Below are 12285 nucleotides of genomic sequence, written 5' to 3'. Positions count from 1 at the left end.
TACTTCAAAACAATAATCTAATTTCATAATCTGTAATTTTATTTGGAATTACATACACTATAATTTTAAATTAATTATAGAATTTAGAACTGTATCTCAAACTAAATAATTCAAAATCATATCCTAAAATATGATTTCAAATTATTTTTAAGATACGATGACAGTCTATTATTATATTATAGATTTTCTAAAAGAAAGTATGAGAGTAAATGAAGAAAATGTCCAAGTCAAAACCCTTCTTAAGGCTAACTTTTGAAAACCGAGAAGTTACAACAATGGAACCAAATTCACTTGGTAATTATTTAAGTCAAAACCCTCCTTAAGGCTAACTTTTGAAAACCCAGAAGGCTACAGCTATTTCAAAACTCAGGATTTTCCTTGGTAAATAAATGAAGTTTATCTTTTATCAGGTCTGGTTCACTCTAAGGTGATCTGAAAGCCTCACCCGCATATGGCACACCTCCAAGTTCTTCAATTCGAAGAAGCTGAAAAGAAATTGAACACATTTGTGGTGGAGAATGCATGTTAGATCATTCATTCTAATGCAAACCATCAACATGATATTAACAATTGCTAAAGAAGCATTCTAAAAAAATACATTTTCTAGATCAATGATATTTCATCTGCTGAAAACAATATAAATGAAGTTTGAAACTGAGAAATACTAAATAAGTATACCAAAAAGAAAAAAAATGAGACACATGGTGACATGATTAACAAACACAATTTGCAATAGTCTAGTTAAGATGTTTTCTGATTTCTAAGTTGTTTTAAAATATTCATTATATCGGCTGAGCTAAAACCTTGAATACAAGAGGAAACACAAGATTCCCATTACCTGATTATACTTTGCCAATCGCTCACTTCGGCAAGGAGCACCAGTTTTTATCTGCAGAACAGAACATGGATATAATGAGTTTAAAAGTGATAACATCACAATTTAAAGTAGCTAAGAATATTTTTATTCAACAAACAAATTATTAAGGATATAGAACCTGTCCACTGGCCAAGCCAACAGAGAGATCGGCAATGAAATTATCTTCGGTCTCGCCACTCCGGTGACTAACCATGACACCCCAACCTGCAGCCTTTGAATCAAGTGCAGCCTGAATAGATTCAGTTACTGTACCAATCTGGTTAACCTGCACTCCATGGATGACAAAAACATCAATTGAAGTGTCAATTGTATTGCAAGTGGTTTTTTATTAGTTTTGATAAGATGCAAATGAATACAATTTTCTGAAAGCAAGTTGAAAAGAAGAAATGTTAGGCAAACTAAACTAAAAATAGAATGAAATTAAATAATCCCATTGCATATTAGCAATTAAGAATTATAATTGAAACAAAAATTGGGAAAGACTGCTAACCTTTAGAAGCAAACCATTGCAAGCCTTCTTCTTGATGGCCTCAGCTATTCTGACTGGATTTGTAACTAACAAATCATCTCCTACAAGTTGAATGTCAACTGAAGAAAGCAGGGAAGTCCATGAACCCCAATCATCTTGATCAAACGGATCCTCAATTGACACAATGGGAAAGTCTTTTACAAAGTCTTTATAAAGTTGACCAAGACTCTGAGCAGAATGAACATGAGTTCCATCATTTGGCTGCTTCTTGAAATTCAAATCATACTTACCATCCTTGGTGTAAAACTCAGAAGCGGCAACATCCATACCTATTTTAATCTGTAACATGGATTTTCATTTCTAGATAAGCACAAGTGAGTATTCAAATTATGCAGTTAACAAAATGAAAGCAGTATCCACCTTTCCAGTATAACCAGCCTTCTCAATGGCATCCATGAGTAAAACCAACCCCTCCCTGTTATCCTGAACGTTTGGTGCAAATCCTCCTTCATCTCCAACATTACATGCATCTTGCCCATATTTTGCCTTGATTATCCCCTTTAATACATGATAAACTGTTCTACCAAAAATAATCAAGTTAACAGATTGTCACCATATCAAGATCACAGGTAATGAGATTAAAAAGGTCATGAAATGTATGCCATATGCAGTCAGGAAAATTGGACTTTAGACTAGCCGTAAAATCATATGCACTACAACATTAGAATAAAAACTAATATCTGAATTCATAAAATCACACTCACCAGAATGATTAAGCTATTGACCAAAAGAGAAGTCATTAAGTTGGATGCAAAAAATGAGAAAACACATGCAAAAGATGTATGATTACATGTCACAAGCATACTTCCCCAGTGGTACAGTCAGTAATAAAGCAGAAGATTTCTAACCTTCACTGCCCATGCGGAGTGCCTCAGCAAATGAAGTTGCTCCAACTGGTAGTATCATAAATTCTTGCATAGCCAAATTATTTCCAGCATGACTGCCCCCATTTATAACATTAAAAGCTGGAACTGGCATAACAAGTTCCTTTGTTCCTGAAATCTCCTGGATGTGCTTGAACAAAGGCACTCCTTTTGCTCCTGCACCAGCTCTACATACACTCAGTGAAACTCCCAATATTGCATTAGCCCCTAGTTTCGATTTGTTGGGAGTTCCATCAATTTCCAGCATAATAGCATCAACATCAGCTTGGTTCCTTGTTAATCACGAAATCATAAATGTCAGTTGTACAGCACAGCATGTCAAAATCAGATCCCCATATTTTTGGTTAGAGTTCATGTAAATATAAGTTTATTTTTTTCTTTATTTCAAAAACAATAACAACCCCAAAGAAATGGTAGAGATATAGTTTATTGAAAGGAAAAAACAATATAAAGAACCAAGCATAGCACTCCAAAAGTGGTGTCCAAATCACTATGTATGGTGTGCTACATACACCAAGTTCAGAATAACTCTTCTAACTCCGTCCATATCACAATATTTCAGATCAATTTCATCCAGAGTTGTTTCTACGGAATCACTACACACTGCCGCAGCATGAGTTCAGGTTATCAACTTTTGGAACGACTTAAGAATCATTAATCATTAATGAAAACAAAAATTTAAGCCTTTAATGTTAATTGCGAGGCTCCTGTTACTTTACAAGGCCCCAAAACTTGAATCGTTTTTTAATAACAGACTACTCGGTAACAAAGGCTGGTATAAAGGAAGCATTAGATCAACAGCTGATAAGTTTCAAAATACGAAAAATGATCGAGATTTCATATACATTCGACATATATATGATTGAGTGTGTTTATGAATATTTGCAAAATTGATTTGTGTTAAAATTATTCTCAATGTCAAGTTAATTATGTTTAGATGTCTTCTCCTAAAAAATAAATTTGATGATAAAGTTAAATTTCCGTGTAAAATGTTCAACCTAAAGCAAAAGCCATTTTTACTACATTAAATCAAACCAAAATTTGGAGGCAAAATCTATTTTAGATAACAAAGAACAAACAAGCAACTTGAATAAAATCACATCTGACAAAATACAAAACCAATCCTGATAAACCGTGATAAACAAACACAAACTGAACATCAGCTTTCATCTCTTAATATGCATTCCCCTCTCTGGTTATATTCGAACCACCCCATACTGGCTGATTCAATTTTTCAAACTTTATCTCACACATAAATGCATTCACTTTTCTTCTCTTCCAAAACATTCAAACATTCCACAGAAACCTTCTGAATCTAGAGCACAACGCTACCTATTGATTTCTTCTACAATTCCACCTACCCTTAATTCCTTCATTCTTCACTTTACCTACATTCAACACTAACAACAATAACTAACCAACAGAGAGAAAAGAAGTCCATTACCTAACGTCGACGCCGACAAGTTTCGGAGCCAAGACCTCGTTGATGTTCCTAACGGCGTTAAGGACGCCCTTCCCTCCGTAAACACTCTTGTCCCCATCCCTCAGTTCCAAAGCCTCGTAAATCCCCGTCGACGCGCCGCTGGGCACCGCCGATCGGAAAAGTTCGTCCGTCACCAGATCCACCTCCACTGTTGGGTTCCCCCGACTGTCAACGATCTGCCTCGCCTTCACCGACTTCACCTTGCACTCCCTCCCCACCGTCGTCGCCGCGCGCACAGTGAGAGACCGCGGCCGGGTGCGTAAAGTCACACTCTGAGGTGTCGGACGGGTACAGAAAGAGGAAGAAGAAGAAGAAAAAGAAGGAGGTGTTTTGGTGAGTGGCTGATATGTCAAAGTTTGAGCCATTGTTGTATGAAGTGTGTTTGAATGAGATTTCTGAGGAAATGAGAACGTGGGTGGTGTGAAAGGTAACGCCTTTATGTATGTGAAGGAAAGTTAGGAATGTTAGGGTTGGTGGGAAACTCCGCTGAGGGGCGATGAAACTTACTTAACTGGAACAGTACAGAACAGAAGCCTTAAAAACAACGTCTTTCGGAGGTTGTTGGGTCTGAAATCTTTACTCTGAGTTGGAAAGGTGGTGGCGTGGTAGGTGGTTTCTTTTCTGCATGCGCTTTTTCTATGCTTTGTACTTGTCATAAAATTACCCACTTAGTCAACTGTCTTTTAAATAATAATCGACTAGAAAAAGATATATAAAATGTTGTGTGATTTTAAAAAATTATTTTAAATTAACTTGATAAGATATTAAATTTTCAAAATTTGGGAATAGAAAAGTTGTTAAAAGAATTTTTTTTATTAGAGATTATATGTCAGTTTGTTAATTGATAAAGATTGAAGACTAATGCAATTTTTCAAAATTTAATATTATTTTTTCAAAACTAATGCAATCTTAGTGAAGAGGGTTTGTGGAAAGAAATTTTAAAATCTAAATATGAGTTTGGATTAAATTTGAATGATAGTGGTAATTCTATCAAATATGAGTTTTAGCTTTAATGGTACTTTACTATATACTTATTTTTGCAAGTTTTGTATAAGAGTTAAAATACTCCAAATGTCTTACATTATTTATTTAATTCTTTTTTATTGATAAAGATCTTATAGAAAAATAGTTTAGATACATGGGTTCATGTTATTGATATTACCCAAAAATTTCTTGATTAAAATTTAATAATTTGAGAACAAACATCTTATATTATAATATTATATTAAATTGAATTAATTGCGAGTAGTTTCGATGTATGTATAAAGTTCATATTTGGTTTTATATATATATATATATATATATATATATATATATATATATATATATATATGTGTGTGTGTGTGTGTGTTTTTTTTTCGTGTATCACTAGTACAAAATATGGTTTCAATTTACCTATTAGGTTTTGGTTTCAACGAAAACAAAGCATAGAAATGTGCGATGATTTTTTTTGCAATTTTCATGAACATATAGGTTTTGGTTAGAAAAAAATCGAGGTCATATTTTCTTTTTGGCATCGATTAATAAAAAACTGAAGTCTAAAGGTGAGTCACAATGTACAAATTTAAACTTTTGAACTCAGTACATACTAATTAGGATATATGGCCTCGGTTCGATGTCACAAATCCTGACATTCCCTCTTCAGAGAAATATATCAAATTTTTCAGATTTTGAACAGGTCTATGACCTCGGTTTTTGGCATAACCATTGCCATATGATCCTAACTTTGCACCCTACAAAAAGAACTTCAAATTGTTTAGATTCTAAAGCGATCCTATGGCCTCGACTGTTCAGAGAATCGAGGCCATAGGCCCTTTTTGCTTCAGTTTTACAAAGAATCGAGATCAAAGGTGTGAGTAAAAAAAATCAGAAATGAGTCCAAAACTTTTATTTTCTTAAATATTTTGTGATGTTTTTGGCATTGGTTCTCAGTAGTAACTGATGCCATAAACTACCTATTGTTTCAGTTATTAAAATAATTGAGACATTATATCTTCACATTGGTAAAATAAGCACAAATTTACAAAACCCTTTATAGTTTCTTTTCGCTTTTCTTGATTGCCCTCAAACCCCTCCTCTTTATTTTGAGGGTATTAACGAATGATGGGTTCATCACAAGATTGAATGAAAATGAGATGATGATTCTGCATCTAATAAAGAAACATAAAATTAATGGTTTAAGAAAAACTTTACCCAAGTTCACACTGGACACCAAATAATTTACCAGGATATTTTGCTTTGAAGGTGGAAAGAGTGGTATCTTTGAGAAACCCAATTGACCATTTTAAGATATAGATGTCAAGTTGTTCATTAAAGGTCGAGAAAAGATCTATCTATAATTTTTTTTATAACTTTTAAGTTGGTAAAAAAAATTGAAAATATCATGTAAGTGTATTGAGTGAATAATATTTCATATATTTAAGTAAAATGTCCATTAGTTGTTAGCTATAAATAAGTAAACATATATAATTATCAATTTTTTATCAAATTATTCAAATACACTCAAGGTATTTTAATATATTATGATAAAATGTTGCCTAATTCAATTATAATTATATTTGAGAGTTTGTTGGATGTAGGTATAGATACAAGAAGATAAAATGCTCTTTCAAAATAACGAGTTGCAAATAACATGAAATAAGAGAAAATAAGAAACACCTAGACAGGTACAAATTTTTTTAAGACATTTATATTGCTAAATGACCTTTACCATGTATTTTGATAAGAAATTTTACAATTTCTAAGATATAATTTGAATTAATCTCATTTCAATTTATTTTATTTTTAAAATATTTTGTGTGGAAAAGAAAATGCAAACTTTAGTAAATTTTATTCTTGTTTGAATAAAGTATTCCAATTATCACTAAATATAAAAAGTATGCAAATATCAAATAATTGTTACAAATTTAATTAAAATATCAAATTTGATTATCCTTTGCGATCGATCATGGTTTGTTATTTTTCAATGAAAGTTCATTAATATTTTTTTAACTTGTTGATGGTTGGAGTTTTTTCCAACTTTTATTCAGTGTCGACTAAAAAATTTCCTCAATGGAGTAAAAAAATTATAATTAATGTTAAGTTTTTTTAGTTAACATTGAAAAAAGTAATAAACTATTGAACAAAATTAACATAATTAATCATTTGATGATAAATAATCTGACGAAAAAATAATCATGACAAACATCAGTTAAAAAAAAATTAATTCACATCCACAATAAAATAGTTTCTTTTGGTAAATATACTTTAACTAATATAGAGTAAGCAATAACAATGGTTTTTAAAAAAATATTTAAATCACAAAATAACTTCTATTAACATCAATAAAAAAAATTTGAATCAACATCAACCCAAAAGTAATTATCTCAATAATGTCTTGATCTTAGTTAAATTGATGGTATCCAAAACCAAATTGAACTTGCAGAACGAATGATAAGATGTGAATTTGAGAATATGGATACTTCCAAATTTTTATATTTTAGGTAAAATTTGAAATTCTCTAATTTTAAATAATTTTTTAGTGAAATTCTAGAATTTTATTATGTTTTGAAATTTTTTTACCTAAACAACATATTTCACATAAAACATTTCAAATTCTCTAGAAACAATGAATTGTCCTATTAAATTTTCCTATCCAAAATAGCCTATTAATTCACAATGGAAGATATATAGTACGACTTAATAACAAATAAATAGATATGTTAAAGTGTTTATCAAAATTTTGACTTGTCACTAAAAAAAACAATTAGTTTATAATTAATTCATAATTATGCAGTAGTGATACAAAAGTAACCGTAACCCAAAATTTGAAAACTTGTATAAGCACGATTTCAAAGTTGAAGCCCTCACAAACCATAACACCGTTACCACCCTTAACTCCCTCTTCCTTTCTCCTAATAAAACAGTTACGCTTCTTTCTCTACTCATTATTTCCACACACACATCGTCGGAAAATGTTCCGCATTAACAACACCTTCGTCGGAATCCTCCACACGCTCCCTCTGCTCCTCGGCCTTGCCGCCGTGGGTGTCTCCGCTTACATCCGCGTCCACGGCGACTGCCAGAAGGTGCTCCAATACCCGCTCTTATTCAGCGGCCTCTTCGTTTCCGTCGTCTCCGCTCTCGGCCTCGTCGGCGCGTTATGCCGCGTAAACGCCGCCCTCTACCTCTACCTCATCGTCACCTTCTTCGTCATCCTCGCTTTCGCCTCCTTCACTCTCGTCGCGCTCTTCGTCGTCAACAAAGGCAACGCGCCGCACCGTGCCTCGCGCGTGGGCTTCACCGTACGGGACTTCTCGCCCTGGCTGCGCCACTACGTCTCTGACGACCACATCTGGGAGGACACCAAGAGGTGCTTCTTGCAAGCGCGTATCTGTCACGGCCTCGCCGTGGGCGCTAACAATGTCTCCCTCGTCTTCAAACACTCAACTACCACGCAGGTTTCCCACAGTTCCCCTTAAGCACTTGCAAAAGTAACATTATTTTCAAGAACAATTACATTATAGATAGTTCTCCGATTCTCCATTGTTATTACTGAGTAGTTATTATTCATCCATTTTAAACGTGATATCAATGATTTTTCACGAGATCCAATGAGTTTAGAAATATTGAAAGCAAATAGAAAAGAAACAAGGGCTATAACTTTTGTATTGATGTTTATATTACCTGAACGACGTACTGACCTTTCTACAAACAGTTTGGGTGCTGCAAGCCGCCGGAGCAATGTGGATTCAAACTGAACGGAACGTTGTGGGAGGCGCCGAAAGCGGGTGCAGCGGTGGATGATTCTGATTGTAGGGTTTGGAGCAACAGGGAAGAGAAAATGTGTCTTGATTGCGATTCATGCAAAGGGGGAGTGCTGGCCGGAGTAAGGAAGCAGTGGAGAGATGTGAGCATACTGAATGCGTGCGTGGTAGTGGTTCTGACCATCATCTACGTCTTCGCCTGTTACGCCATCAGAAACAACCGATTGGAGTACTCCAAATACACCGCCCAGAGAAACATGAGAATGAGAAAACTCACCTCAATTCACGATTGAACCCTTTTATTTCTCTCCATGCCTTAGGAACATCGTCTTTCGTTTTTAATTTTTTTAAATTACGTTTTTAATAATCATAATATCTTAGTCTATTTCTTTAGTAATGTAATGTAATTACAATATATTTTATTTCAGGTAAGGTATTTATCTTTAGTCAAAAGATTTTATTTTTATTTTATTTTATATTTATTTTACCCGACCTTGAAAAGTCTCAGGCATCACTCATATGTTAGACTTGATGTAACACTTTAACATTTACAAGTTTTAGTTTAACTTTAGTTAATAATTTCGTCACTAGTTAGTGGAGAAAACTTAACCTTCAAATATGCTGATTTTACCAATTTAAGTTATCCTGTGTATTCATTTGTTTGTAGATCTCTTTGTAGTTTTTCTATAATTTTAAGCATGTAAAAATATTGAAGCGTTCCAAAGTGCTATTTTCATTTAATACATTTTTTTTATTGTTGATGAAGAAAAATGTGAAGAAAACATAGCTTACGAAATTCTTTTCATTAATGGTCACTCAACTCATGAACGACAAATAATTAATTAAAATGCAAAGAATTTTAATTTTTATGATTTTTCATCTAATAGTTTAAAATAAATTTAAGTTAAACTTAAAGTAAGCGGACTAAACCTAATTTAGCCAAGGAGAGTATACTGTCTCCCCTCATTCCTACACCATCTTGGTGGTACTCTCTTCATCCTCATTCAACCTTAAGAACTCAAGGTAAGGATTCTTTTCTTCTCCTTTTTCACTTGTTCGATCAAATTAGAATTTCTTTTTCAGCATTCTTTTATAATGTTCACGTCATATATTAATCTCATATTGTTAAATAAAAAAGCATTATTGGGACTATGACTTTGCTAAATTAAACATGAAATTGGAAACAAAAGATAACACACAAAAAATGACAACTTCAATATGTTTGGTATTTTATTGTTGTTTTGTGATTAAGTTCATGTTAAATTTCGGGGTTTTTTTTTTAGTAGATGATGAAATCCTTCTTCCATTCTTGCACTAAAAGACTATAATATAATGGGAGATTCAAAACTATTAAACTTGGTTTTTTTTTAAGAAACTTTATTTGGATTTTTTTTTTTGAAAATATTCCTTGGAAAAATAGGAGAAGTATTCATTCAATTACCTTTAGAAGAAGAAGAATGTTTCCAAAAGAGTAAATCAATTCTCATTCGATTGAGTTGAGTCATACATGGAGCAAGTTGTTATATATAGGCCTAGCTCCCTTTTCAAGCTTGATCATTCCAAGGTATGACTAAATGACTTAAATTGAACCTCCAAAACTAGGAAAGCAACACACCAATTATGTCTAAAAAAACTTATTCTAAGTGACGTGGGAATTCATACTTCACGTTCTTCTTCCATTATTGGACACCTATTTATATGGATCTTTGACTAATACAAGCCTAAATTGTGGTCCAAATAAGGTTGAAATTCAACCTACTCATATTTTGGTGGAGTTCCACGATTATAAGAAAAAATAAATCTACTCCTATATAATTTATACAATACTAAGAAGAAATAATATCATAGTATTTCACTCTCCAAAGTAGTAAAGTCTTCTTCTTTAAAGCCTCGTCTTGTCCTCTTATCGTTGGTTTTTGTGGTTGGATCATTATATCCTTTCTTTCGATAAGGATCTATCTTCTTGTTTGAATGATTCTCAAAGTAGTCTTTGAAAAATATACAAACAACATACAAAATTAAGCACCGAAAGAAATCAAAGCTAAAGTAATTAAAAAACAAAGTTATATAATTTATAATTTGTTACTCCTGATAATCACCCTACTATAAATAAATAAACATAAGGATACACAAACTATATATATCATGGAAACTCCAAAGAATAACACTATCTAAAATTTTGTCCAAATCATAACTTTGATACCACTTGTTGAAAAAAACGCATTATCTTTACTCTCAAGAATCACCCTACTAATAGAGAAATAAATAAAAACAAGGATACACAAACAATATAATGTGGAAACTTCAAATCCAGAGAAAAAGTCATAATCATTGTCTAAAGACAACCAGATAATAACATTATGTGAACATTTGTGTAACACATAGAAAACACTTTCAAACCCTTTGACCTCAAGTATACCTACACTCTTTAGAACAAGAATTCAACATTCTATTGCAATAGTATATAAGAAAAAAAGTCAACACTAAATCAAAGTGTGTTAAACTTAAGATGACTAAAACCATAAACCTAGAGTCCATTATATAACCACCAATACTCACTGTTTGCTTATTCTAAATGATATGAAACTTTACAATATACATAATTTTCAATCATACCTATTAGAAGAAGAAAAACAAAATAAAATCCAATTGTTGCGAGAATACTAAAAAGTTCTTCTAAAAGCAAAGGTGAAGTAGCAATGTCCTTTATTGTTTGTACAAAATTTATAGTATGAAGAAATAAGGAACATATTTTTGTTGTTTTTATTACATATATTTTTTTGCTTTTTTCTTCCTTGCTTGCTATGTAACATAAAAATAAAATGGGTTTTAATATAATTTTCGGAAGAGAATTTAGAATCATTTCTTTAGATAGAAAAAAGTTTAAGGTTGTGAAATTTCTCTTAGGAAACCATTTTTCATCTACTTTACTAGATGCTAGTATAATTAAATTTCCTTCTTCCCTAGCTTTTATTTTCCTCCTCTTTTTCTTCTTCAAACTTTTTCTCTTTTCATTTTATTCTCTCTTCCTTCCTTGTTGAAGTGTGAGAGGCAACAAAAAATATTTTTTTTCTTAATAAGTGAAACTTATTTTATTGGTGAAGATGTCATGAATAGATTTAGGATCATATTGGCATGTCCTATCAAGTAAGATATGTCATGCTTCCATAAAAATTATACCACGTAAAATCTCATCTTTGATATTTTTCTAGAGAGATAAGTATACTTAGTTGTTGGTTAAGTACTATACCACCATCATCTTTGATCATGGGAGTATATAACACTTTGTGATTATTCTAACTGAGTAGATAGGCTTTTTATAAGCCTTCTCGCCAATAATAAGTCTCCTTCATCATGAGAAAGAGCTTCCTCCTCATAAAAGAAACCATGTTGGATGAAGAATGAGTCTAGTCATGGCTAATAAACTCTTGCTTTTAAAAGTATTGATCTTTTATTGGAACACTCAATAACATGGTGCCTTCTTCCAAGACATTCAAGCACTTGACATCTCTTGCTCTACTTTGGTTAGAAGGTTCTTTATTTCCATTGTTTTTTTCTTTCTTTTCTCTTATCACTTGACCCTTCATACCTAGGTGTAGACTTGGAGGGTAACCCTCCCTCTTAAGGGCCTCGTTAATGTGTAAGGTGGTGGGATAATATTTCCTATAAGTTGACTTTCTTTATTTGTTATTCTACCCTCACAATGTACAATAATACAAGATTATTCCGGACTATATGTTATGTCATGGTAAGAAAAACACTCATAA

At 32.5% G+C, this 12285-nt stretch overlaps 2 protein-coding genes across 2 annotated transcripts; one reads left to right on the top strand and one right to left on the bottom strand.

Moving 5' to 3' along the window:
• Positions 1-219: 219 nt before the first annotated feature.
• LOC108330644 (enolase 1, chloroplastic) lies at positions 220-4418 on the bottom strand. Its single transcript, XM_017565139.2, has 7 exons — positions 3735-4418; positions 2255-2562; positions 1767-1921; positions 1368-1685; positions 996-1142; positions 839-889; positions 220-485 (listed from the first exon to the last, which is right to left on the bottom strand). The coding sequence occupies exons 1-7, from the start codon at positions 4136-4138 to the stop codon at positions 423-425; spliced, it is 1446 nt and encodes a 481-aa protein (XP_017420628.1). The 5' UTR covers positions 4139-4418; the 3' UTR covers positions 220-422.
• Positions 4419-7726: 3308 nt separating this feature from the next.
• On the top strand, positions 7727-8965 carry LOC108331197 (tetraspanin-11). Its single transcript, XM_017565843.2, has 2 exons — positions 7727-8212; positions 8470-8965. The coding sequence occupies exons 1-2, from the start codon at positions 7727-7729 to the stop codon at positions 8809-8811; spliced, it is 828 nt and encodes a 275-aa protein (XP_017421332.1). The 3' UTR covers positions 8812-8965.
• The last annotated feature ends 3320 nt before the right edge of the window (positions 8966-12285 follow it).

The sequence above is a fragment of the Vigna angularis genome, chromosome 4 (genome assembly GCF_016808095.1).
Source record: "Vigna angularis cultivar LongXiaoDou No.4 chromosome 4, ASM1680809v1, whole genome shotgun sequence".
NCBI classification, from domain to species: Eukaryota; Viridiplantae; Streptophyta; class Magnoliopsida; order Fabales; family Fabaceae; genus Vigna; species Vigna angularis.
The sequence above is the reverse complement of the archived record's forward strand: the minus strand, read 5'-3'. Positions and strand labels throughout refer to the sequence as shown.

Bases quoted from the DNA above. Each gene is read 5' to 3' on its own strand.
- LOC108331197 (XM_017565843.2), top strand. From the start codon at position 7,727: ATGTTCCGCATTAACAACACCTTCGTCGGAATCCTCCACACGCTCCCT. The intron at 8,213-8,469 runs GTTTCCCACAGT...TTCTACAAACAG, and splicing joins AACACTCAACTACCACGCAG to TTTGGGTGCTGCAAGCCGCC.
- LOC108330644 (XM_017565139.2), bottom strand. From the start codon at position 4,138: ATGGCTCAAACTTTGACATATCAGCCACTCACCAAAACACCTCCTTCT. The intron at 890-995 runs GTTCTATATCCT...TCTGTTCTGCAG, and splicing joins TTGGCTTGGCCAGTGGACAG to ATAAAAACTGGTGCTCCTTG. The intron at 486-838 runs GTAATGGGAATC...ATTTCTTTTCAG, and splicing joins GATTGGCAAAGTATAATCAG to CTTCTTCGAATTGAAGAACT.